The 26,668-nt window shown below is 43.8% G+C and overlaps 1 protein-coding gene across 3 annotated transcripts; it reads left to right on the top strand.

The window, feature by feature from the left end:
* Window positions 1-41: 41 nt before the first annotated feature.
* On the top strand, window positions 42-26,424 carry CHD1L (chromodomain helicase DNA binding protein 1 like). 3 transcript variants are annotated; one of them, XM_068417366.1, is made up of 23 exons: window positions 42-211; window positions 1,542-1,654; window positions 2,444-2,550; window positions 3,659-3,773; window positions 5,299-5,330; window positions 7,677-7,758; window positions 9,009-9,171; window positions 9,518-9,673; window positions 10,874-10,966; window positions 11,420-11,516; window positions 12,992-13,065; window positions 14,153-14,263; window positions 15,838-15,952; window positions 16,392-16,545; window positions 17,626-17,791; window positions 19,119-19,264; window positions 19,637-19,800; window positions 20,527-20,735; window positions 21,544-21,642; window positions 22,374-22,444; window positions 22,705-22,819; window positions 23,053-23,161; window positions 23,845-26,424. In XM_068417366.1, exons 1-23 carry the CDS (start codon window positions 115-117, stop codon window positions 23,921-23,923), a joined length of 2,667 nt encoding a protein of 888 aa, XP_068273467.1. In that variant the 5' UTR covers window positions 42-114; the 3' UTR covers window positions 23,924-26,424. The 3 variants fall into 3 exon arrangements, with proteins under 3 accessions (XP_068273467.1, XP_068273468.1, XP_068273469.1); XM_068417367.1 differs by lacking the exon at window positions 14,153-14,263; XM_068417368.1 differs by lacking the exons at window positions 42-211; window positions 1,542-1,654; window positions 2,444-2,550; window positions 3,659-3,773; window positions 7,677-7,758 and having other exon boundaries at window positions 5,313-5,330.
* Window positions 26,425-26,668: the final 244 nt, after the last annotated feature.

Genomic DNA, 26,668 nt, shown 5'->3' with positions numbered 1-26,668 from the left:
TGCGGGCCGGCCCTGCCCGCGCACCGAGGGCGCCTGCGCCCCGCCCGGAGCTGGCGAAGGGGCGGCGGGAGCAGCGCGGTGGCCGCGGGAGCCCGGCCTGCCCCACCGCCCGCCATGTCCCGCTTCTTCCAGGCGCTTCGCCGCACCGCCAGCGCCCGGGCGGGCGGGCTGGGCGTGGAGGAGGCGGACATTTACCGGTGGGGTCTGACAGGTCAGCGGGCCGCCGCCGGTAGCTGGGCAGGCCCCGGGCTGCCCGGGGGGCGGTAGAGGGAACGCGGGGCCCGGCCCCTTGCAGGCAGCGGCGGGGGAGCGGTTACGCACGTTGGGGGTGGGTTTGCGTGAGAGGATCGCGGGCTGGGCGGGAGGCGGCGGCCCGGCTTCCCCCCTTCCCCCGCCCGTCCTGCGGCTGTAATCGTGTGGGCCCTGCGCTAATAACCCCCAGGGCCGAGATAAATAACGGTGGCTCCCGGGCCTGTGAGAGCGGGCTCCAGCCGCTGCGGAGAACCGTATCGCTGCCGCGCTCGCTGCTCCCGGCAGACCTTCCCCGGCTGCCCCCGTCCTTGGCTTTGCAGTGAGGTGGGTGGTTGGGCCAGGGGCTGGGCTCCCCGGGCCGGGGTTTTACCCCTCCCGTGTCTCAGCACCGCTTGGACAGCTCTGTGCTTCGGGAGCAGATCAGGGCAGCGCTCCTGGGCCTCCAGGTGCGTTGGTGTCGAGCGTGAATGTTTTAAAGTGCCTTCCAGTGCCTGAAGAGAAGACCTGAAAGGGGAGCGCCCGGGCTATCCATCCTGCTTGAACGTTTTCCTTAGCTGTGGGGAGCCCTTATTTCAAGGGCTGGTTTGGGTTTGAGTTGCCTCATGTGCTCGGCCTCCCAGGGAGGAGAGGGCAGCAATGGCTCAACGTTATTAATACACAGCACTTGAGTCCAGCTACAAGGAAAGATCTTGAGAACTCGACTTGGTTTGTATTTGTTTTGATATATCGTGCCCCATAATAAGGATTGCAACGGTGGTAGTAGCTACAGTGATGTACAGTTGAGGTCTGTCCTATCTTAAGTGCAGGAAAGCTGGAAAACATCTTGTTGAGAAATGATTATTATACAGTAGTAGGTTGTTGCAGACATTTCCAGTAGCCTAAAGCGTGTCCCTGGCTCTCGTACTTATGTATTTAAAAAAGTGTATGGAGCCGAAAATCAGGCTGTATTTTAGGAATGCAAAGTAGCAGCTTAATTACCAGATTAGGTTCCATGTACAGGCCTTTGTAATGAGTTGGGGCATTTTTGTGTGAGTTCCTGTGATTTTTGTGAGTTTTGTGTGATTTAAGTTCTTGAATATGGTTTAATTTAATGGATTTGCTGTAACACCAGTGTCTCTGCTCTCCAGCAGCATAAACCAGCTTCTGAAAACTGGTGTGCCTTTTCCGTAAGGCAGATGTTCAGGAAGGACTGTTCTGGGCAGGAGCTGTTTCTGGTGGCTTCAAGGTGTAACTCTGTATAAAGTGTATTGGATGACTCTGTAAATGTAACAAACTGCTTTTATTCCCAGGCATTAAGCTTCGTCCTTATCAAATAGAGGGTGTAAACTGGCTGGTGCAATGCTACGAAGTCCAGCATGGCTGTATCCTGGGTGATGAGATGGGTCTTGGGAAGACTTGTCAGGTGTGTCATCTTCTTCTCCTTCTGGAAAATGATCTTTACCTAACTTTTTTTTTAGCGCAGTGTTTCTGCAGAATGAAAAAGAAAAACCACCCCAGTGATCGCTTGGTTAGGCAGCCCCATCCTGAAGTCCATACTCAAAAGAGAGAATTCACTGTTTGTTTCATGCCTTAATCACTTAAAACAACTGTTAATTCCTGAGTAACACTCTAAAAAGGTTTCAGGGTTTTGTAAAAAGATGAGTGTCATTTTATACAGATACCTTAATGCATAATTCATAGTACGCAGAGTTGAAGGCACAATACACAGCCAGTACAGAGGGGATGATGTCGTTTTGATGCGCCTGCAGCAAGCTGATTTTTCAGTTTGTCAACACATGGATTAAAATTTACAGGTGTAAATTTTACACAGCTTTTTGGTTTTTTTGGTAAGTTTTTCAATGGGTTTCAGTTTTGTTGGAAAATGAGCGTGCTTTGTTTCAGCTGGTGGTATTCAATGGGTCTTAAATAACAAACTGGTAGTTTTAGAAAGTGACGTGTGGTAGATTTTTTTTGTGACCGTGGGAGAAGGGTCTTTGGAAAGGGGCTTCAGATATCGAGGTCACTTTTTGGGATCTAAGCTTTTTTGTCATTGATGGTGGATCTCATCTGATATTCTGTCAGCTCTGCTTTGTGCTAGAGAACCTGTGGGAAGTAGCTACAAAGCTCAGCAAGGAGACAGTTTATGTAGGTTCAGGCTATTGGGTTGAGCCCTTTCCTTGTTCTCAAAAGATTTATTTTCTTTGCTTTCTAGACTATTTCTCTGCTTCTTTATTTGACAAAGAAATTAACGAACAAAGAGAGATTTCTGATACTTTGTCCTCTGTCCGTTCTGAGCAACTGGAAGGACGAACTGGAGAGGTGAGTTTCAACAGTTGTCTGGCTCATCATATTCTTGCACAGCAAGTTACAGAGATTCTCTTCAAATGTGCTCAGTCCAACAGTTTTATTCCTTTCAAAAGGAAAAAAAAGTAAAAAGGGAAGCTACTAAACCAACAAATCAATGCAAACTATGCAGTTAATGCATAGTCTTTACCATGCTGTGGTATACATGAATTCATCCAGTTTACAGTATTGCCTGACTTTTAGTCCAAGTACCCCCACTAGCTCCTTGCTTTTTCTTGATTTGTAATCCTCCATGCTCAGCCTCTCTTGGGCAAAATCTGCTGAAGACAGCCAGGATTCTGTATGATGAAAGGTAAGAACCAAGTTGAATAGTATCTTTCTTGGCATGCTCACATATGCATTCAAAACACGTTACATCTGTGCATGCAACCTGTCTTCACTGGGGTGCAGTGACTGTACTGGTGGCACATTTGCTATGCCCAGAATTTTTACATTTTTAACCTGGAGCCCAAAGATTCCTTTTTAAGAGGAAGGACAGAAAGTTAAAGATTAGAACAGAAGCCTGTCTATGTGGCAGTTGGGCGATGCTGTCTTTCAGCATCTGAAGTCATCCCGATGACACTCTGAAGTGAGCTGACCTGATTTGGATAGACTTTGACTAAGAGGATAGATTTTTGAGGCCCTGACTTGAACCTGTTTGCTGCAGGCATTGTTTGCCTTTATTTTAGCATGATTTAGGCCAATTCTCTGTTCCCAGCTGGGCAAACTGTATTCATTCACCTGCTTCTCCTGAGATTTTTCAGTTCAGAATAACAGATGGGCCATGGGGCTGCTTTTCAATCATCTGCATTGGACTTTGAGACCTAGGAGAACGCAGTTTATTTGGGACTTGTCCAAACCAGAACCAGCAGCTGAGGTGCTAACCTGAGATGGAAATTAATCAGGAAGGGGTTAGATTCCAAAGCTGAGATCCAGACACATCTCACAGGAGGGTGGGGTGTTGGGATAGGAGGTTCTCATTATCTCTGCAGTAGCTATGTTTGATAATAGGGTCCAGGGTAATAACCACATCAAAGACTTAGCTTGGCCCACTGTTTTTTCTCTGTATTTCTCTTGAAAACAGGTTTGCTCCAGGCCTTTCCTTTGTGACATATGTAGGCAGCAAGGAGGAACGACCCAAACTGCAGCAGAACCTGAAAGAGCAATCTCACTTCCACGCGCTCTTGACAACATATGAGGTACGTGATGTCTTTGTCACTTGAAAGGAGGGCTCAAGTTTTTCCTCGCCCTTTCCATTCCTCTTGTACCACCCACCTCATGCCTTGTCCTCTGTACTCCTCTCTGACCTTCCTCAGTGATTTTTTACTCTGTAACCCGTTTCACAAACTGATCTAAGTTGCTGCAGGTTTTGTGTCCCTATGATAATGTACTTTAACCCCAGCTTTACTGCATAGCTGTATCACACCTTGAGTAAAGAAAACAGACACGTGTCCATCCTTAACTAATGCTAAATGGTATCTGCATTGTCTGTATGGTGCCTTACAGACCTTTAACATTTAATAGAAGCATACACGGGTGTGATGTTTATTAAGATTCTACTAATCACGCAATGCAAGAACACTTAGAAAGAGTTTGCCATTTTTGTGCCCTCTTCAGCATGCTCTCCTCAGAAAAAACTCTCATTCCTGAACTGCAAAATGGTGAGGTTCCTGTTAAAATTGATAGGACTTCAGGCTTAAGCTGATCAGAGCTCTCCTGAGAAGGTCCTGCCCTGCTGTAAATGGAACCCACCAGAACAGGGTTGCTTCCTTGGTCATTGCTTTGGACTTGTATGATCTGGTGCTTAGTTATCTGGAGTGGGAAAAAGACCTTATTTTTCTCTTATGAGTCAGTCCCACTCAGGTGTTACTTCATATCAGCACTTTGATTTTATTTTGACAATCTCTTAACAAACACATCAACTTGAAATTAGATGAAAAGCATCTCTTACAGCTCCTTCCCCCCCACCCCCCCCCCATTTTCCCTTTCCCTTTGCCCTTTTGCTTTCTCTCTCCAAGTATTTTACTGTGTCTTCCCACTGGGAGCTGTGTGACCTGTCCTGACCACTCTGACCCTGAATCTTTTTCCACATTGCACAAGCAGGAGTGGGTAGCAGTGATAACCCTTGTCCTAAACGTGATAAATGGAGGTGCTCATACTGAAGCAAGTCCAAGAAAGCAATTGACTGTATGAAGATACTCACTTAGCTAGGATTTTTCTTGTCTCTGTTGCTTTTGATGATAAAATTATGTGCTTTTTAAGGGTTTCTCTTGAGTGACCTGATTTCTCTTCCTCCGAATCTGAAGTTAAGCAATGTCTATACTTTAGGATACTATCAGGTCATTGTAATAGCTTAGATTAATCCACTGAAGCATATGTTTGGTTAGAGTGAAAAAGATTGTGATGCTGAAGGTGCATGGTATTTCTTACTGAGTGAGAAAGATATGAAAAACTTTACAGAGGTGAAGAGCATTTCTGGTCTCTGTAAATTTCCATTAATTCCCTGAGTTTCTACTGCTGGCGTTTTGCCAGACAAGAGTTAGAATGTAGGATCACAACAGCTTGTGGTTACAATAGCTGTCATGTTACTTTCCTCAGGTAATAAGTGGCTTCATTCCATTCTCCTTTATTCCACCATAGTTGGCAAGTAGACAAAAAGGTGCTCTGTTTCTTAGCTGATGCATTAACTTGCCATAAATCATGGTTCATTTCCTTTCATTGCAGATCTGTCTGAAAGATGCAGCATTTCTAAAACTGTGAGTCTGGTTTTAATTTTTTCAAATTTAATTGTGCACATCTGTCAGAATTTCTTAAGTGTATGTTTGTATGTGTGTGAGATCCCGTGCTTGTTTCACAAGAGCCAAGGATGTTCCTTGCTTGTTATTAGAGCTTTGTCTTTACCAGCCTGCAGTGAAGAATCTTTAATGTCAGCTAAGATGTACGTGAACTTCCCCCAAGGAGAGTTTTCAAGCCAGTTAACTCAAAATAATATGATACATAGTAGCTTATAGCATTACACTAAATAGCAGTCCAGAAGGCTGATCTTTAGAACAGAAGAGATCTTCAAGAGCTTCAGGTTATAAAGGTATTAGCTGCAAAATTTGCTGAAAGTGACCTGCGTTATACTATGGTGATCATGTGCTAATACTATAGCCTGAAGTTTTGTGCCTCTTGCCACCAGTCAGAACTGTGGAGGGTTTATAAAGCGTTATGCTTTCTAGCAAGACTGATTGTACAGCTGAAGTTCAGCCTGGAGGAAGTATTGTCATGGTCATGTGGGATTTTAGAGAAGCTTACACTTGAAATGGGGGAGGAATTTTAATATTTTTTTAGTAATAGCGCCAATGTCTTGCAATAGTGATAAGTGCTGTGACAAATGGGGGCAGCCAGATACTGGGAATGGCTCAGGATCTTTGTAGGAGCAGAAACCCAGTGGCCCCCACTGGCACAATGTTGGGTCTCCCAGAACTAGTCAGGCCTGCTATGGGTGCAGTGTTGTCTTTCTGCAAAGCACCTGCCCTTGGCCACTGCTGGAAACAGCAGGTTGTGCTGGATGAACACATGCTAGAAGCTAGGCTGTATGGAAGGTAGCCATGGCCATACTGTCCTTACAGTTTCATATAATGTCCTGCACTGCTGTGTATGATTTTGCTTATTTTGCAGCTTAGCACTGGTATGTAGTACCCAGGAGAGCAAGTAACTAGCCCTAGTATCACAGAAACGTCAGCTCCAGGGCAATTTCCTACTTCTAAGATTAGCACATAACCTCAAAGCCATGTCACTCAAGTTTGGGGTTTTTTTGCCCCCTAATATTCCTTCTGAAGAGCAGTGGTTGCTAATCATTTGTACCTTGTCCTGTGTAGGAGCACTTGGAGCACTTTTTAAAGGTGGGTCAAAGTTATCAGATGTCCCACCACCACCACTCCTTACAAGCAGCGTAACAGCATAAATGAGTTGAGCAAGAGCCCTACTCTAATGTAATGCCTGAGAGATCAGACTCTGCTCAGCACGTGAGCTTCTGCAACGCTTCACACTGAAGTGTCCCCTCTGCAATTCAGTTGCTGTGCCTGTAGGATAAGAATAATGACATTTGACTGTCCTGGCAATACAGAAACACTCGTAAATAGCAGAGGGGAATCAAAGGAAATGGAAGAGCTGTGCGGAGAACGTAGGTTGCTGTGATTTCAGCCTTTGTATTCCACTGGGAAGAGAAGTGTGTGGGAAGAAAAGCTGGAGGGTCATGCTTTCCCTCCCCTGCCTACCCATCAGCCAGACCTGACTGTGTGGAAATCATTCTGTGATGTGGGAGTTGAAACCCTAATGAAGCACGCACAAACACCGAGGACTGAAAAGATCTGGAGGTTGTATTAAGCCTAGTGGATCTATTAGGTCACCAGTGATTCTGCAGCCTACTTGATCATAGAATCATAGAATGGTTTGGGTTGGAAGGGACCTTAAAGATCATCTAGTTCCAACCCCCCTGCCATGGGCAGGGACACCTTCCACTAGACCAGGTTGCTCAAAGCCCCATCCAACCTGGCCTTGAACACTGCCAGGGAGGGGGCAGCCACAACTTCTCTGGGCAACCTGTTCCAGTGTCTCACCACCCTCACAATGATGAGACACAGCATGTAGCTGTATCAAGCCCAGAACAAGTTGAAGCTCCTGTCTTGGGTGATTTGCAAAAGGCTTGTAATGGCTCTGCTGCTACTACCTCATCATAGTTGTTGGGTTTTTGCACTGGTGCTAGGGCCTAGTTTCAGGTCTTTTCTTCCAAATCATAGACCCCTTGAATGTCTGACTAACTTGTGCTTATGTCATTTCCCCATGGAAACAGGGCTGGAGAGAGAAGCAAGAAATTCAAGCTAATTTACTTAGTTTTGATTTCAGAAAAACTGTCCAGGCTATAGTTACGAAGTTGTGTTGGCTCTTGAAAATCAGTACTTGTGAATTCCTCCCACCTGCCTTGTGGTGTTTGCTTGTTGTTTGTGGGGTGGGATCATCTCGAGTTCAGCCAAGCAAAGCCACCACTTTGATTTGTTTGTACTTACAAGAATGACTTGTCAGCCCCTAACCGAAGATGCTGTTTTGTGTTTATTCAGCTTTAACTGGGCTGCCTTGGTTGTAGATGAAGCTCACAGACTGAAAAATCAAAGTTCTCTGCTTTACAAGACGCTTTCTGAGGTAAAATAACTCATCCATCTTTTAGTGTCTAAAGACTTTTTCCTCTTCAGTGTAGTATACAGATTATCTGCTCCTCTGAGCATTTATTAAGCTCTGGGCCACAATCAGTTTCCGTCAGAGTTGGTGAACAGATTCCCATATTTAGTGGCAGACAGATAAAGGCCTATCTTGTTGGTTTTGCATGGGGGTAGGCAATATTTGGAGCTTATTTCTTATTCTGACTCATATTTGGACTTGACACTTTGGAGCAATTTGGGACACTTAAATGTGTAAAGCAGCCAGATACAGTGCTGAACCATGGCTGTGCTACTGAAGTGGTAGAAGTCAGGCTGACATAAGACAATATAAATCAACAAGAGGCTATCTCCAGCTCTGGGAGGGTGAAGTAACCCTTGCCTAGTTCATGGGACCTCATTGTCCCGTTTAACAGAGCCACCCTTGTTTATTGAAATTGGTAGAATTGCTCCAGCTTCCAAAGCACCCTGCCAAAGTACAATGAATGCCTGAAGGAAGGCTGTACTTCTTGTCATGGCAGTGAAACACAGGCATTAGGTCTGGTCTGGCATCAGCAACAACAAACTACAGTACCTTTAAAAATAATTTTTTTATTAAATTCCTGAAAGTCGTCTTGTCTTCTGAACATACTGTCCATGTCTGTATTTCAGGAGCTTTGGTTGTAGTCACAAAGAAATAGGCATGATTCACCTTAGCTCTCCTTCTAACGTATTTTCTATTACCAAACGTGAGGGAAGACTTGTATTTTTTTAAAGGTAACCATATTCCCCAAGTCTCTTTACAGGGATTACTGTAAGCAACATGGACTAGATAATGTTGCTGTGTTTGTCAGAGTTAGCCAGCAAGTACAAATGGAAAATAAGTCTCTTACACTTTCATTTCACAGCATTTTCCAGTCATCTCTCGTTACCTAACACCGAGTATGCAGTATTGGACCACAGAGAGCATGGATCTGAGAATTTTGATGGTGTTGGTTTTGCACTTTGTTCTTATTTTGCTTACACTGTCCTCCTTGCATTGGTGCCATCCTAGTCAGTTTGGTGGGGCTGTTGACTGTCACACCGTACCTTATGTTGGGTGGTTTTGGCAGACATTTGCAGCATCCTGCGGGTGGGTCTGGGCCACCTGCCATCTTTAAGTTAAGCTTAAGAGTGGCATGGGTGGAATTGTACACCAAGTAGCTTCATTCCAGATATTTTCTTCTAATAATTTGGTTTTGTTGCTGGTTCTTTCAGTTCTCAGTAGGCTTCAGCCTGCTACTCACAGGCACTCCGATCCAGAACAGCCTCCAGGAACTATACTCCTTACTCAGCCTTATTGAGCCTGACATCTTTCCTAGGGAGCAAGTGAAAGAGTTTGTTTTGTATTACCAAGCGATTGAAACGGAGAGTGAGCCAGGTCAGTAATAAGCAATGTTGTACTTCAATCAGAACCAGCTGTTATTTTGACTAGGAAACAGGCATGTTGTGTCCTCTTTATTTGCTTGCTTTTAATGCTGATTAACTTTAAAACAAAGCCACCAAAAGTAATGATTACTTACCTTAATGTAGCTCTTAAGTATTTCAGGTATGCAGCTATATTTTGGTTTCTCTGTTTGTAAAATTGAGCTTGAATCATTTTGCTAATAGATGTAAGGTTCCTTATACATTTATTTTGAAAGTATAGTTGTGAAGGTACTGTATAAATCCCTTACATTTAATGCAGTAATCTCTCTTTTTTTTTTTTTTCCCCTGCCTCTGCATAGCCAAAGAATTGCACAATCTTCTGCAGCCATTTTTGCTTCGAAGAGTCAAATCTGAGGTGGCTGCAGAGCTGCCAAAGAAGGTGGAAGTGGTTCTGTACCACGGAATGTCAGCTCTGCAGAGGAAGTACTACAAGGCCATTTTGACAAAAGATCTAGGTAACTGAGGGTTTGGAATCCTATCAGTTAATTTTAAAAACAAAATCAATTCCTTTTGTAAATCCATGCTCTGTTGTAGTGAAGCAGAAGATACTTTGGCCTGCAGAATATGCATAGAATAAACATGCCAAATTCAGTGCTTTGGGCTGCTTGATTTGTGGTTTTAGCTGGTACGTACGGATCTGGAGATGAGCTGTTGCAGAGCTAGGCAGGGTCAGCTTCAGGATTCTGCTTTGGGCCAGCCTGTAATTAAAAATGCTTATTACGAGGTAAGCCTGCTCCTGTCGCACGTTTTTGTGTTCAGACAAAAGGGTGGTATGAGAAATTTTGGATCTGTGGATCTCTACAAATTTTCCAATAGTAGCACAGGTGCCATAGAGCAAATCCAACTACTGGATGTAGGTACGAGTTTCTTAGGAAACCACAGGGCCATACAGACAATGCAGCCACAGACCTTTACCATAATAGCTTGCTCCTTGTCTCTTCACGTATGAATTAACTGTAACAAAGCATCCTGAGGTATGAGAGAGAAAGTATTTGCTTCTCTCTGAATTCCTCCTCTCCCATCTATGCATACCACATCATACGGCTTGCCAGTGCTTATGTGTTGCAGGGAAAGTAAAACTGGGGGGATGGAGACCCCTTTGTTCTTCTAGGGCTAGCGCTTTGCATGAACATCACCAGGCAATCTGAACCTTCTTCTTCTAAAGTCAGCATATGTGCACATATTTTCTTTCTCTCCTCACAAAAATGCAACCCTTCTTAACTTCCTGGTTGCCCAGGTGATCTTGACTGTGCTGTATTAATTTTTTGTTGGAAAATTCAAATGAACTGCACCAAATTTCTTTTACTATTTTTTGATGATATCTAGATCTATAATTCACTCTTAGAAGAATGACAGTGACCCTTTCCAGGGAGTCCAGAAAGTTCCACGGAGTTTGACAAGGCAGAGTAGTTTTCATCAAGGTCTTATTTCTAAAGGGTTGTCCAAAAACTGTGAGAGACATTTTGTTTGATCCATGAAAATGAATATATTAGTCTTGAGATGAGAAATTCAAATGCAGATGTGACATGCAGAGAGACATACTCCAGTGCTGAAGCACTGCAGAGCAGTGGTCAGTACCCAGACATTCCCAGTCACACCCATTGATGGAGCATGGGCTTTCCTGCTCAGTTCCTTTTCTGTGCTCTTTGTTCCAGATGCATTTGAAAGTGAAACAGGAAGGAAGGTTACACTTCAGAATGTCTTAATTCAGCTTCGGAAGTGTGTTGCCCACCCGTACCTTTTCAACGGTAAGAAAGCACTGTTCTCTCTCTTGAAACAGAAAAAAATAAGTTTCTTGATTTACACAGTGGTTTTCTGTTATTGCTTGGCAGTGTAATGCTTAGAAAGCAGCAAATAATAAATAATGTTGTACTTGAATCAGTAGCAGCTATGAGTTTGTGACCAGTTCCAACACATGACAGTTCATCAATAATGAGAAGTAAAGTAGGGGACTGTGTGAAGTCTGAGTTTCTTACTGCAGCTCTCCACTTGTGCGTCTTCTCTCACCTAAACAATGAAATCGCAATGCTTTGTGGACTACTGAGGGTGTTCTTTAGAGACAGAGAAGGACCATCACTTCCCAAGCAAGCATCCTGGGGGCCTGCTTGGCAGTAGCTGGCAGTGCAGACACACTGAGGCTGATGACAGAGTTGTTACTTGCATGGTATTAGGTCTGCTTCTGAAACTCCTTTCTGTTCCAGGTGTTGAGCCAGAACCCTTTGAGATTGGAGACCATATTGTTGAAGCCAGTGGCAAGCTGTGTTTGTTGGATAAACTCCTTTCATTCTTGTATGCTGGGTATGTCATGTTGGGGTGAGGAAGACAGGGTGGGGTTGACATAGGGAGAAGAGGTGAACTGGGAAGGCAAACTGCCCTATTTAGCCATAGACTGAGCAGATATTCATCAGAACACAGGCACTGACTTATTTATTGCACATTACTACCTGAAAGAAGTCATTTCAGTCTAAGGAGCTGCATTAGAGATGGTAGAGGAACTCGAAAGACTTTTGTAGCTTCCCTTTAAACATTTCTCAAAACACGTCGTTCTCTCACATGTTCTCATATTTGCCCTATTTGAGAACCTGGGAGAACAACCATCTGACACAGTATTCAGCATATCTGGTTTGACTGGGGGTTAGCCTGTTATATCTGGTTAGAGCGTGAGAGTAGCTTCCAATGCATCACTTGAGCTCCTTTGTGCTACCATGCCTGTGTTAGCCTGGGAGGCAGAATGCATAGAAAATGTGGAATAGAAATTTGACTGGGCCAAAAACCAAGAATATGCTGAAACTTCAGCTTTGGGAATGGCATTCAGAACTCCTTGCGTTGAGCTCTGGTGACCTCAGAACCTGGAACCCAAGGACCTTGGGTATTTACCTCCACCTCTCAGATAGGAGGCAAATCAAACTGTGGTTTGCATTCTTGTGCAGTCTGTGAAGCAGTGCCTCCTGCATGATACAAATCCTACCTTCTGTCTTAATTGGGCTGCGATTTCCCTTTGACTACTTCCAAAGGACAGAGCTTCAACAGAACTTGGGAAGTTCTGATGTGGTTGTGGAGGTCTTTGTTCTTCTGCTGTATAGCACCTTATGAGTGGGTGCCTCTCCCTTGAGTGTCTTTGCCACAGGACAAGCCCTGTGTGAATTCTGGACTTGAGAATGCCTGTGTTCTGCTCTGCAGTGAAGTCTGATTTAAACAGAGCACTGTCTGAGACCTAGAGCTGGGAGGGAGGAGAGTTGATTTCTCACTTACACATGATTGTAGGCAGGGTTTGATCTTTGAGGGTCATTTGCTGGAGAAGGAAATGCTCTACTGTCACAGAGATGCTGATACTACGTTTTCCCAGCATTTAAGATGCTTCGTAGTGTGTGATTTGAGAGCAGTCTGGTGTGGCAGGTCATGTGGTGAGGAAGACCTTGTGATGCTATGTTGAAGCTGAAGGTCCTTTTAGACAGGCTCCTTCAGATCCTCACCAGGCTGCATCCAGCCAGCAGCAGAGCTGTGCTAGAGCCTTGTTACCTCTCTGTGACTCCACACTCAAGACCTGGCAACTTACGATGGCAGATGAAGCTAACTTGTTGTATTTGGATGTGGGGCTGAAAATGTGGTGAGGGAATGGGCCATGACTCGGTGAGGCTTAGTGTACAGAGGTGGTGAGGCCTTGCTATGTAACAGCGACTAACAGCGACTGGTTAAGCTATTGTAACCTCTCTACCACTCAGTGAAATGCTGTCACGGTACGCTGAGGCTCACGGTGTCTCATGTTCTTCCAGTGGCCACCGTGTCTTGCTGTTTTCTCAGATGACTCAATTGCTTGATATCCTGCAAGACTACATGGACTATAGAGGTATGTTCTGCACACTTTGGCTTATCCTAATGATCTCTGCCATATAGTGTTCCTCTGATTTCAGTTGATCTGCCTGGGATGGAGAAGGGACTGTGATGAGGATTTATTGCTTCTTAGTAGATAAAAACCATATTCTTGCAGTGGCACTGTGAGTTGGAGGGTCTTGAGTTCAGCTCTTCGCTGTGTTACCACTTGCCTGAAATGAGCTGGCACTTAAATGTTGTTCTTCAGAGTGGTTTCAGCTTTGGTTCCTCAATAAAATGGAGCTAACAGATGGCAGGGTAGCAATGTTTCGTTATATACTTGTGTTCCATTATGTACCTGAGTCCTGGAGTAATTGCACTGAAGGCAATAGACTTGCTCTAGATTCTGTTTGTCCAGTACAAAACGCAAACTGGGCCACATTCATACCAGGAAATTAGTTTTTGATTAAAACAGTTGTTGGCAGTGGGGCCCCAACGTGTCTGCGAGGGCAGGTTGGATCAGACCATTTTTGGCAAGGTTAGCAAAGTGTTCTTGGGACATTTTCTTTTGTTTCAATCCACATGGCTCCATGCCTACTTAGGATTTCCCATGAAAGAGGCTTTTGTTTGGTGTTTATGGTTTTGGACAACTAATAATGCAGGATAAAGCCAAATGTAGGGCCATATCCCATACTGCTTGCTCACAGGAAAGCACACATTGAAGGCCATGGGAGTTTGCATAAGGAGAATCCAATGGCTGTTGGCCTGTTTTGTGGGGCCAACAGCCAGCACAGCATAGTCTGAAATGGGACTGTGTGCTAATGTTCTTTTACTTTGGCTCTGAATTTTCCTGTTTTGTTTCCAAGCAGTAAATTAAATGCCGAGTTCTGCTTCAGACTCTGCTAAATTACTATTTGCCAACAGTCAATCTGGAAGTCAGGGTCTCTACTTCAGTTTATGTGAGGTTTAACTGGGAAAGAACGAAGGAGTTGAAGGCAATAAAATGAGAATCAAGGCAGGAGGATTTGGCATAAAAAGATTCAGGACAGCAGTGAAACAATAGAGAATGAGGTAAGAGGGAATGGACAGAATTTCAGAAACGTACATGTTGCTTGTTTGAAAAGGCTACAGCTACGAGCGGCTGGATGGTTCTGTTAGGGGTGAAGAGAGACACCTTGCCATTAAGAACTTTGGTCAACAGCCCATCTTTATCTTCCTGCTGAGCACCAGAGCAGGTAAGTAAGGAAAGGAGAGACAAACAACCCATCTTGCTTCTGCACTCTTCTTTTGCTCTCTCTGGTAAGATTTCAGGGAGTTCTGAGTCTTGCAGAGCCTGTTCATGTGGGGGATTTTTGAGGGAGACAATACACATCCCGAACTTGGGTCTCTCAGCTAGGACATCTGGTTTCTGTGCTTTCCTTTCGGCAGCTGATGCCAAGATACTTTTCATATTGCAGCCACTTGAGTTACTTTTTTTATTCCAAATCCCATAATGCCTGTCCCTGTGCCAGGTTGAGCTTAAGGAATCTCACTAGCATTTTATTTCTGCGAGCACCAGACCTTAGTTGGGAACAGGCTTCCTTTAATTAAGCTGGTGGAATTGCTTCTGGAGTTTGCTGAACACGGACATGTTTTCTAGCTGGCAGACAGACTCAAATGAGAGCCTTTTACTGTCCTGAGACTGCAAAGAGCACCATGGGACTGCCATCTGTGCTTCTTCCCCTCCGATCTCCTCAGGCAGATCTGTGTCTTCTACGCAGTTTCAAACCTCCCTGTCTCTTTATTCAAGCAAGCACAGAGGCAGGCTTCTGCTTATCTCTAGAGGAGAGATCCACACTGCTTGATCTCAACCAAGTCTTCCTTTGGGCTTCTGGTCAGACTTTCCTGGACGAGCCTGGCTCTAGTGGTACTGCAGTGCATTGAGGGGAGTATGGAGAGAGACTGGAGAGAAGCACCTAATGCTAGATGGTAGGAATAAGTATCTCTCGCCACAGTGCCTGAACTCTCCCTGCCCATGTCAGCCAAACTTAGAGCTGGTTTTTATTGCACATTGCTATGTCTGGCCAAAGCATCTTGTATTCAGCTAGGAACGGGTGTGCTAACAGTATCACTGTTATAGACAGAGATTTTCAGGTGCATGCCTGTCTCCACTTGCAGGGATGCTCTGATTACAGTGAAGAGGTGCTTGGCAGGAGCTGGAAGAAATATAAAGCAGCAGGCTCCCTCCTCTTTAACTACAGTATGTAGTCACAATAGTGGCTATTACAAAAAATATAATTAACAGTTTTTTTCTTTTCATTCCATGAGAGCCCAAACTCTAACCTGAAAAACTTTAAGTCATATAAATACCTAGGCTCTGGTTATTGTATAGTTGGGCCTGGTGTTTTCCACTGTTTCAGCAGTGTATTTACCAGTTGCTTCTGTGCTGCAGCCAAGTCATGACTTGGGCAGTCCCTTGTAGCCTCAGTGAAGCCAGTCCTTGCTGGGTTAATCTGCCTGCCAGTGGAAGAATCTGTCTGTGTTCATCAGTCTTGACAACCAGTCCCCTTTGCATTAGTTCACTTTCACCCTGTCTTTTTTGACCACATTACACAATACAGTTTGGTTTTGGCCTGTTGCAGAAAGCTGGAAGCTGGAAATGGAAGGCTTACCCATCTTTTTAGATCCTTCTGAGACTTAGATTTGGGGTTGAGAGACGGGTTGAATTAGATACAGTTGATCATATTTGACAGAACCTTGCATAAATTCTCCAGCTTCTCCTTTATTTTCTGCTGGTGACATATTTTGTGACCTTCTTCTTTGTTTGTAGGTGGAGTTGGCATGAACCTGACAGCAGCAGATACAGTTATTTTTACTGATAGTGATTTTAACCCACAAAATGACTTGCAAGCGATAGCAAGAGCTCACCGGATTGGGCAGCACAAGTGAGAAATGTTACTTCTGGTTTGGTTGCTGACTCTCTTGGTCTCTCAGTATTGCTTTCCCTATCCATAGGCAATGGATGGTTAAAGTACAATCAATTGAAGATCAAAGAAGGAGAGCAGAGAGGATTTTATGTCTTCGCTTTTCTATTGCAGCCTCGTGCAGTCTTGTCCTCATCATGCAGCTAGGGTGGGAGCTTTGTAGGTTTGGAGTAGGAGAGGGAATCTGGAGGTTTGCCTGCGCTTCTGCAGTGAGCATTTTTCCTGTGTCAAGAAGCAATTATAGCAGTATTAAATTTCTGCTGATTATTTTTGGTGATTTTGTTCTTGCCTTTTTTCCCCTACCAAAGGAGTGGGTGAGGGGATAGTGCTCCACGCAAGGAAACGGCTTTAGTGCACCTCAAAAGAAGAAAATAATAAGAATTTTCTTAAACTTTTCAAGGCCTGTAAAAATTATCCGCTTGATTGGGCGTGATACAATTGAAGAAATAATCTACCGAAGAGCTGCTTCTAAGCTCCGGCTGACAAATGCCATTGTAGAAGGAGGTCAGTTTGCTCTGGGAGCGCCCAAGCATCAGGGAGCAGCAGAGTTACAGGTAAAATAGAGCTATATCCTCAATTTGATTCAATTTGTCTTTAGAAATGTCCCAGGGTGTTTCTGCATTTATGTCTGATACAAACCTAGCCACACAGTTATGTTTTGGGGAAGATGTGCATTGACATGACGTATGATTTTGCATATCTTAGGAACCAAAATGACATCCCAGGTCCAGACAAGATCTGACGTTTGAAGACAGTTTTTACAATTTTGAGGTGCATCCATTGTTGAAAAAGGGTGTGTTTTCTTGGAGAAAGGCAGAACCTTTCCTTGTCTTGTTTTTTTTTTTAATTATAACAAGTCTAAAGTGGAAGCTGACTCATTGTTTCTAGAACTTGTCTGTCTCTGGTGCTTTTCTCTCAGAGAGCTGATGATAAGTACTTAGTCAGCTTTTGGTTGCTAGTCTGAAACTTGGTCAACCTTCTGTTGACCTCTTGGCAAATATAGTGTCTCAGGAGTCAGGGCATGATTTATAATTCTGACCTGAAAGCTGAGGTTTGTGCTGAGAACTTGGGTTGAAAACCTCAAGCAAAGTGACGTTTAGGGGAATATATCCCCTGTGTGCAGCTAAACCTGGGAGAGGTTTGAAATTAGTCTATCCTTTTCCCCCCTCCCCGCCCCATCAGCATGTATCTCAGCAATTATATTTTCCGTGGGAGAAATGGAACTGAGCCCATAGGAAATTCCATGCTGATCTATTTCTCCCCATGGATTTTTGTGGTATTTAAGCTTTTGTTTTAAAGGTGTTGTGGGCAAAACCAAGCCCAGTCTTTCTGGCTATGAAGAAAGCTGCTTGAATGCAGTCTGTACAATGCTGCTTTGTCATTTAGCCCTGAAGAAAAATGACTGTTCAAGTCTGGATGAGTTATGTTTGAGGGAGATATGTTGTAGGGGCCTGTCCCATGAGGTGTTGGGAGAACTAGGCATGTTAAAGCATAAGTATTCTGACAGGTAACGTTAAGGCTTAGATTTCTCCACTTGTACATCCTTTGCATTTAAGCCTGAAAAGCTCGAGACACTGGGATTGACATAAAATTAGGAGATACTAATACTGAACTTCCCCTTCTTTTTGTTAAAGCTGAGTGAAATCTTGAAATTTGGCTTGGATAACTTGCTCTCCTCTGAGGGGAGTACTGTGCAGGATGTGGAGCTAGAAAACATCCTTGGAGAGACGAAAGGAGGGAGGTGGGTAATGGACGTCGTGCTGCCATGTGAAGAAGACAGTGAAGAGCAGGACACAGAGAGTAAGTTAAGAATCTAAATACCTATGAAACGCATGATGCTGGTAGAGAAGGCTTTCCAGGCAGGGGTGGCATTTTTCAGGCAACAAGAAGAAAAATGGACTTATAATTGAGTGACTTGGATCTTGTTTGTGGCCTATCCAGAAACTTTATTTCTGTGCCTTTATTGGTCTTTTTCTTCTTTTTGTGTCCTTATTTGCCCATTTGTAAGATAACAGTAACAATACTTGCCCAGTTTTGGGGGCTGGGGGGCTGAATTCCTTCATGTGCTTCAAATATTTTAAGACCTCAGATGAAATTCATGAGAAAAGGGGAAATATTCAAATTGCAGCTGTTGTTTTTCCCACAGAAACCTTTAAGATAGATCTACAGTTTTGGAGTTGTAACAGTAACTGAGATATAACAGTAACTTAAGGAAAGGTTGTATAGCAGGTGTTTTGTATTTATCTCCAAACAAAAGATTATTGGCCATGAAAATCACAGTTGAAGTGACCTTAAAAAAATTCCAAAATGTGAGATAAGAAATGCAGAGTCATGGTGTCTGAACAAGTAGAACAAACCTACTCTGTCTTCAGTACTCTACCTTCCAGTCCAAATGTCACACAATTGTGGTTAGTTTTTCATAGCCCCATACTATATGAGAATAAATTCGAAGGATACTTTCCCTCTTGTAGTGTCACAGTGAGAAAGACTGAATTTCTGTTCTGAGTACACAGTAGCACTTAAATATAGATCTGTGACTGAAGCAGAAATATGGCCCTGCAGGTTAGCTATTATCCCTCCTGCAGCAGTTGCCAGCAACAAGTAATTATTTGCCCAGACTTAGCAGAGAGTGGTATTTTCTGCTGGTAACTTGAGGAGGAGCAGTGGTAGCCCACTGTGTAACAGTTATTGGGGAAAATAGCTCACCTGCTGAGCAAGATCTCTGGGTTGCCAGAGTTCTGTGCTTTTATTTTGTTTGGGAGCTCAAAAGAAAAAGTTTGCTATCCATTTAAAAGAGTTGCCTGTAACTAGATAGCACAGCTAAATAAATTCATTACTGGCAGAGATGGAATGACCGAAGAGAACAGCGATGGAGCCACAACTTGAAATAGTTAATGGACCAAAGTAGGAAAAAAGGTTCTTTTTCATTTAAGTCATTTATACTGGTAAGGTTTTGCCTAAGGAAGCAAATCTTGATTCTGTTGTTTCTACTGATAAGCGTGAGCATTTTTTCTGCTGAGGGTAGAACAGTGTTACAGAGAAGCCAAATTTCTTTTGATGTCACTGTACGTTTTAGGTGTTAGTGGCTTTCAGTTCCTTTTTACACCTTTTAATTATTTTTTTAAAGATCACATGTACGTGTACGAAGGCAAAGATTATTCAAAAGAACCCAGCAGAGAAGACAAAAAAGCATTTGATCAGCTTTTGGATCTTCAGAAAGCCTTGACTGAAGAGACCAGTAAGGAAGGGAGAGCTCTCCGGAACAAAGCAAACGTAAGACAAAAGACATGACAAGGCACAAGATGCTCTTTCATTTGCTCATGGAAAGTGAGACTGACGGTTTTCTCTCTTTTCCTGTAGCTTGCTGAAGGCATCTTAAAAGACTTGGATGTCAGGGTAGTAAAGTTGGCTCTTGAGTCTGAGGGCTTGACAATTCAGCAATTCTGATACCAGATCAGAGATATGATGTGCAGGGCACTAATGTAAACTCAGGTCACAAAGCCACATATTATGTGACAATTGGGATCTGATGATTAAGACCTGTAGACAAGTAGACAAATGGGAAAGGAGTGTAGGATATGGTGGGCACCAGACATGGCTTTAAGATGAGCAGTTTGTTTCTGTGATACTTCCTTCTTTCTCCAGACACTTCTCACAGGCCTCCGGGAGCAGTCAACCAGGAGGAAGCACTTGTTGAGCACAGAGGAGCTGGAGGCTAGGAGGAAGAAGCACCAAGAAGCAGCAGCAAAGAGAGCAAGGCTCATGGAGGAAAAGAAGAGGGCAAAAGCAGAGGCAGAACACAAGAAAAAGTATGGTTTGTACTGCATCTGCTACTTGTAAGCTGATGTCTGTTACACTATACTCTAGAAAGGGGTGTCTGATTGACCAAAACAAGTCATGCTCTGTATCCACTCTGGCAGGCAGGGCTGGGGACGAGGGAAGGAGAAGATGACAAAATGGCTGCAGGCTGCCCTAACGGGAGGGTTAGCTTCATACATCAGGTTGTTTCTGCGTGTGTGCTCAAACTGCATAACGTAGGGATGTGAAGGTGGAAAAATGGCTTGGGCCCCTAGCAAGGATTCTTTTCCTCTGAATACACTGCCTGACTTCACATCTAATTTAATTCATAGAGCAAGGACCCCATGTCTGAATGTACAGTGAGCTTTTGGGAGAAGCTTTCTGAAATGTCACAGTTGGCCCCTAAGTATTGGTCTGACATCTGTGACTCTAACGTGTCTTAACTTTCTCCTCCTTGTTTCCGAGATGTTCTTTCTTTTCACCAGTCTAAGTAGCTCCTTGCCCTTTGTCATGTGCTCACTTTTTCCATGCCTGCAATTGGCTTATCACACTGGCATGTGGCTCTGAATATCACAGATAACAACTGTGGTAAACTTGGTTCTGGTCTAAAATAGGGGAGGGGAGGAGAGGGGATGCAGGCCTGGGTCTCCTGTGTTTCACTGCAATGATTTAAAACAAGGTGCGTCCCCCTCACCTCTGATATTCATTGAACTTCATCTTCTCTTGTTTTGTTTCAGGATGGCCTGGTGGGAGGCAAATCATTACACGTCCACCTGCCTTCCTTCAGAGGAAAGTGACTCTGAGGAAGAGTTTGAGGAAGATAAGACTAGGCTGAATGTGGATTTAGATTATGAAGAGGCAGACCAGAACTGTATCAAGTATGTCATGGGCGATGTCACCCACCCCAAAGCAGAAGAGGAGGATGCCATCATTGTCCACTGCCTAGGTAGAACTTATGACAACAGGAATGTTGATGGGTGAGGTGGGAAAGGGGGCTGAATTGTCCCTACTAGCTCAGTAGTTTCCAATTCCCATCCAGACCAAAATAATTTGGATTTGAATCTGACTTAATCTTGAGTGGTACAGAGGGAATACAGATGCTACTCCACCATGTGTAACCCACACAAGTACTAGCAAGCTGTACATGTGTCTTTTCATGCCCTCTCTGAATTTATGGGTGAGCCTCTTCAAAGGTGCCTGTATGGCTTGAAATTGTATGTCTGTGGCTAAGTGGAGACAGTACCTCCTGAGATGAGGGCCTTTTGTTCATCCCATGTAAGCTGTAGGGATTGAACTGAGGTATTGAAAATGGTTTCCCTTATACAGTGAGCAGAGAGAGACAGGCATTTCCAGAGGCTGAGGTCAGAGCTGCTCTGTCTTGGTGCTTGTCCCTCAACACTGACAGTACAGAGGCTCTAGGCTAGTCTCCTAATTAAGGACCTTTGTTAAGACACTAAAGCTGAGGGAGAGAAATTCAGGTTACAGAGTTCCTCCTGAATCAGTGTTGGAGCTGCTCTCTGACCAGGGCTAGAGCAGAACAGTATGATCTACTTTGGCTGTGACAAGTTGGTTTTTCTCAAGGGCTGAGGTTTAATCTCTAGGATGGTCCGTTGAGTACTGCTTGACTTCAGTCCATGTGTGGTTCCCGTATCTGTTTTTGATAATCATTCGTTGTACAGAGTAGGTCCCTTTCCTGCAGGAGTCGTCTTCAACCTCACTTTCTAAAAGGAGTCTAACTTGTCATTTCATTCTAGATGACTCTGGCCGCTGGGGAAGGGGTGGTTTGTTTACAGCTCTGGAGGCTCGTTCTGATCAACCAAGGAAAATATATGAGATGGCAGGAAAGATGAAAGGTAAGATTAAAACATGACCTTAGGCCAACATACGTGAAAGAGCTTGAATCCCACTGATGTTGCGGAGTGAGGTGCCTGGATACCTTGATACTCGTGTTTTTTCCTCCTTCTCTAGATATGTGCATCCCTAGCTCTAAAAGTAGTAATACAGCGGGTGCTTTGACTTGTTATGAGGGTGAGAACTCTGCATAGGGGATCACCATTCCGATCCATGCTGCAACTCAAAAGAAAAAAACTGAACTTGTTCATTATTCACAGGCTGTTTTTCACAATATAAAACAGAGCCCTGCATCTTCTGTCAAAGTGCTTTTAAGAAGGATGAAAGCCACCTCAGGCAGTACTTGGTTGAGCCTTTGGTTCCCTCCAAGCACTAATCTTTTCCTGAGAGTGTATTAGCAGTTTTGAGCTACCTGCAGCTAGTGAGGAATGCACATCTTGCTATAAAGTGGATCTGTTGTTTTTTCTAATTTCCTAGGAGATGCTTTCTTCTTGTTCCAGTGTCTCTCTTTCCATTTGTGGTCTTTAACTGGGATGTGTGTGTGTCTGTGTGTCTCGGTGGGGCAATGTCCATCTTTCTTCCCTGGGCAAAGAGAATGCCTATGCTGAAACCATCATGAGGACACAAAGAAAGCCAAGGAGAATAATACAGAACATGACAGTGAAGTCACTGCTTCATTGACTCACTCAGGACTGATTTTTTTGTTGTTTTTCTGTTCTTGTTTTCTGGACAGACCTGGAGTTAGGAGGAACCCTGTTATTCCCTATTGATGATAAAAAATCCAGGAAAAAAGGACAAGACTTGGTGAGAATGAGAAGCTCCTTTTTGTGTTGCTCTGTCCACACGTTTTTGAAGCTGTGTGAAATGAACGTTATGTCTTTTTCCCAGTAATAATGGCACTGAATGCTGAACATGGCTAAGTTGCAGTTGAACATTAGAAAAAATGAGATTTTTCTCATTTATTAAAGCTAACAGTTAGTAATGCAGTTTTCCAGCAGATATCACTGTGTCTCTCTTCGCTGTATATAGACTCAATTTTGGGTTTTTATGTGTTTTCTCCTTAGTTGGCCTTGATTGTAGCTCAGCACCGGGATCGGTCCAACAACTTGTCTGGCATTAAGCTGTCTGCTTTGGAAAAGGGCCTGAAGAAGATTTATTTAGCAGCCAAGAAAAGGAATGGTAAGTGTTTGTGGAGTAGAACAGTGAATGCTTACATGTGTCATGACCAATTTCCACCTCTCCTGTACTGTTTTTTCTGAAGTGAAGTAAGAGTGAGAGCTTTATGGCAGATATGTTGTGTTCCAAAATATTTATTCTCTTCTTGTTGGGTAGCTTGAAGTCCTTATCTAGATTGCTTTCTGTATGTGTATCTTATCCTAAAGGGTATGCACTCTCTGTTCCCTCCTTCTCAGCAACAGTGCATCTTCCACGTATCGGGTATGCAACAAAAGCTTTCAACTGGTATGGCACCGAGCGGCTCATCCGAAAATATCTGGCAACACGGGGTATCCCCACTCTTATGTATCCTTTTGGAGTATGTCTTATTTTGTTCACACTCTAATATTGAAATATCGTGGTGGATGCAAAGCGAGGAAACAAGGCAAAGCACAGATGCCACAGTCCAGCTAAAAACTTGGTTTCTCTGACGTTGCTGTCATCCAGGCGCTCATTCCACAGTGAGGACTTATCATTTTAGGTGATAATGACAGATCAGTGTGATTCAGTATGCCTGTCAGAATTTGTTAGAACTAGGTGCTAGTCTTCAGCCATCAACTTACCTGTATATGCCATGTCTGTGGGGGAGATGACTGGAATTTCAGAATAACGGAAGTGACTCAGAAAGTAGCAAAACTGAGAATGTGAAAAAACAATTACAGTGTTCCAAGCAAGTGGTAACCCGCTTCCTTGGCTGAACATGGTGGAGTTGGTGTGTGCTAGGACAGGCTCTTATAACAAAGGAGCTTGTTGCTTTCGCCTCCCAGGAAAGGAAACAGAGGTTTACAAGGAGGCTGTGTTTTGTCACTTCTCTAGGAAGACATGCATTTGCTATACTGCCACTGTCAGTGATTCTGTGAAACTGAAAACCTGAAACAAAGACAACAGTATTCAGAGCGTTCTGCCTCCTTCCTTGGTGAATCTCTTAGTGGACATGTTGTGTGGCATTCTTTGACACTTGACAGCCCTTCCTTGACACATCTTATTAGATACTACTTCCCTAGGAATAAAGGCTCTTCCTCTGCTTCGCAACCATATTCATCTTCAACGACAGTCTCAAAGCCATGAAGATGCAGTAATTTCATTGAGAAAAATGCGCAAAAAGCCAAGGATCTTTTCAACATCGTGCAGACGTTCTGTATGCGTCCACTTCAGAAACATGGCTTACACAGCCATCATCTGCCCCTGCATCTCTCTGCCTTTATTGGCCAGAATGTTTACTGTTGTCAGTGGCTCTGGAGAAGAATGACACTGCTTCAAAGTTCAAAGAGTCTTTGGAAAAGGATGTTGGCTCAATCCCAGGTCTGTTTTGGAGATGGAAAATTAAACTTTCACTGAGAGTCAGTTGTTATCCCTTACATTAAGTTATTGCTAGAGCTTGGAATACAGTATTGTTTGGCCATTTTTTTCCCCTCTTCAAATTTCATTACTTGTCTCACTATACCTCTTTTCAGTCAGCTTTTTAGTGGTTACCTGGGACTCTGTACATGCCCACATAGACGTCTCAGTGGAAAGGAAGCTGTCTGCATTAACACCACCACATGACAACCACATAGTATAAACTGTTTATACTGTTCCAGTTCCCTGGAAGTCCATTTGACTTAAATATAAATTGTAGCTACATAATCACGTGCTTACAATCGAGCAAAATCCTGACCAGTATTCTGGGCACAGGCATGCAAGGCTGCCAAAATTTGAGACTGGCTTTATGAACGACACCTTTCCTTCTCCCACAACTGCTTTTTCATTACACAGCTCTTTGTTGCAGCTGTTGGGCAAAACCAGTTCCTTCCTGCTGTCCAAAAAGCTGTGTGAAAGGTTCCATGACCCTTTGATTCACTTTAAGGAAATCTTAATGCAGAGTTTTTGATGTTGGCTTTATTGCAACAGAACTTTCCTGGTTTTTGTATTGTTGGCAGTATTGGCTTTAGCATATTTTTTAGTGTTTTTTTAGTACAACCAGGCCATAGTAGCTGTCCCAAGAAGCGTTTTGACCAGAGAGAGTGTGAGGTGCCAAACTTAATTCAATTCAAAGTTCACCTTCCAATAGGAAATCACCCAAGCAGTGGAAAGTATGTCTTTAAATATCTAATTGCCAACACACATCTCATTGGCTGTACTTACACTGCCTCTGTGGCACCGTCTGGTTACTTAATAATTTCAGGCCTGATACTGACATGGCTCATCATGCTGACTGCTGCGCTCCACACTTGAAGAAGCCTTCCTGAGTTGGATACTCAATTGTTCACTCTTAGTTCTACCAGAAAACCTCAAGTGAGTTGTTTCTCTTTTGTCCCTGCTGAAGCTTAGGTAAGCTAGTGCTGCATAGCACCTCTGTGGGTCAGACCTTTCTTGCGGCTGCTCGTAGCAGCCCCTGTGTATTTGGCAAAGGGCTTGCAGGATCAGAGTCTGACTGTGAAGACTTTCAAGGGTGAACGGTGGTGAGTAGATGTACATTACCTTGTTTTCCCCCAGTCCTGCTAACTGGCACTCTTCCAGCAGGCCGGCTGGTGGCACTGTTAATCAGCTGCAGCAGCACATGCTCTTCGGCCTCCTTTCAAAGAGCAGGGCAGTGATTTCCAGCCTGGAAAAAACGCTCCTGCTTTGCCAGAATTAAAACACTGGCTTTTCTCTTTGCCAGCTTGACTGAACACGCAGTTTCAGTCTGCAGAGTCAAGTCTCTGACCCTCCACCTATCCTTTTCTTGTATATTTATTGTCCTTCTTGAAAAGGTTTTGTTCCCAAGTGTTCCAGCGTGTGCAGTCTTGTTCCTCGGCTTCACACGCACTTGTGGCCAAAGCCCAGCCCGCCTATGGATTCTCTGGCCACCATGCAGTTACACGTGGACAGGATTTGTCTTGTGGCTCCCAGAACAGGTTGAAGTACTGTGTCTACCACCACTGTGGCCAGGTATTCTTATTTGAGGCCTCATGCTTTCCTTTGTTTCTACAAGGTGGGGCTCTGCCTCTATCCTGTGCCCCCCACCCTGCTATAACTCGGACTAGAGTTATAAAGGAGAAGAGGGCATGACTACCTGCCTGTTAACATCCCTTACCCTCCAAGATAAGGCACACAGGGGGCTGCAAGGTTCTTGGCACACACAGAGGAAAGGTCATGGTATGCAATAGATTCTAGCCATCTAACTTAGGGGCAAGTCTGGCAAAAGATGTTCTTTTCACCCCCTCTAGTAGTCTTGGCCTGTACAGATGATACCTACCTTATTTTTTTCCCTTTAAATTTGCTTAGGAAATGCTCTGGAGCGTGGAGGTTTTGTTGGTTTTTTTTGTTTTCTTTTTTTAAACAATATTCTTTAATATTCTTTAAATCTGCGGAACCCAAAGAAAAGTTTCACCTCTCTCTGCTTTGAAATGGAAGTGGGATTTCAGCTGAATCCTGAACTGGGTTTTGCAGAATCTCAGCCAAGTGATGTTTTTCTAGTGTTTGCTACCCACCACCATTTCTTTTTATTTGGGCAGAAATCATGTATTTTGGATAATTAATTCCATAAAGGGCTCAGTAGCTTTTATGCAAGTTGCTGTGCAAAATAAATGTGTCATGCTGTTTCTTCAGCTGTGCACTACTACGCATTTTCCCTTTCTAAATAGCAACCACCCCAAAAGGGAAGGAAGGTGTTCTTTTGTAGTCATGTCCCTCTGGCCTCTCTCTTCCTCTAAACAAGATTTTCTGCAGTGTGAGAGCTGAAATGTGGCTCCTTGTGAATATCTGTCATGGCACATTTACTTAAACTTTAGATGTGTGCTGCTGGATTGAGGTCAGCAGCACAGAGCAAGATCATGCACAGTTCAGACTGGC

The sequence above is a fragment of the Nyctibius grandis genome, chromosome 23 (assembly GCF_013368605.1).
Source record: "Nyctibius grandis isolate bNycGra1 chromosome 23, bNycGra1.pri, whole genome shotgun sequence".
Taxonomy (NCBI): domain Eukaryota; kingdom Metazoa; phylum Chordata; class Aves; order Nyctibiiformes; family Nyctibiidae; genus Nyctibius; species Nyctibius grandis.
This window is presented reverse-complemented; position numbering and strand designations above follow the sequence as displayed.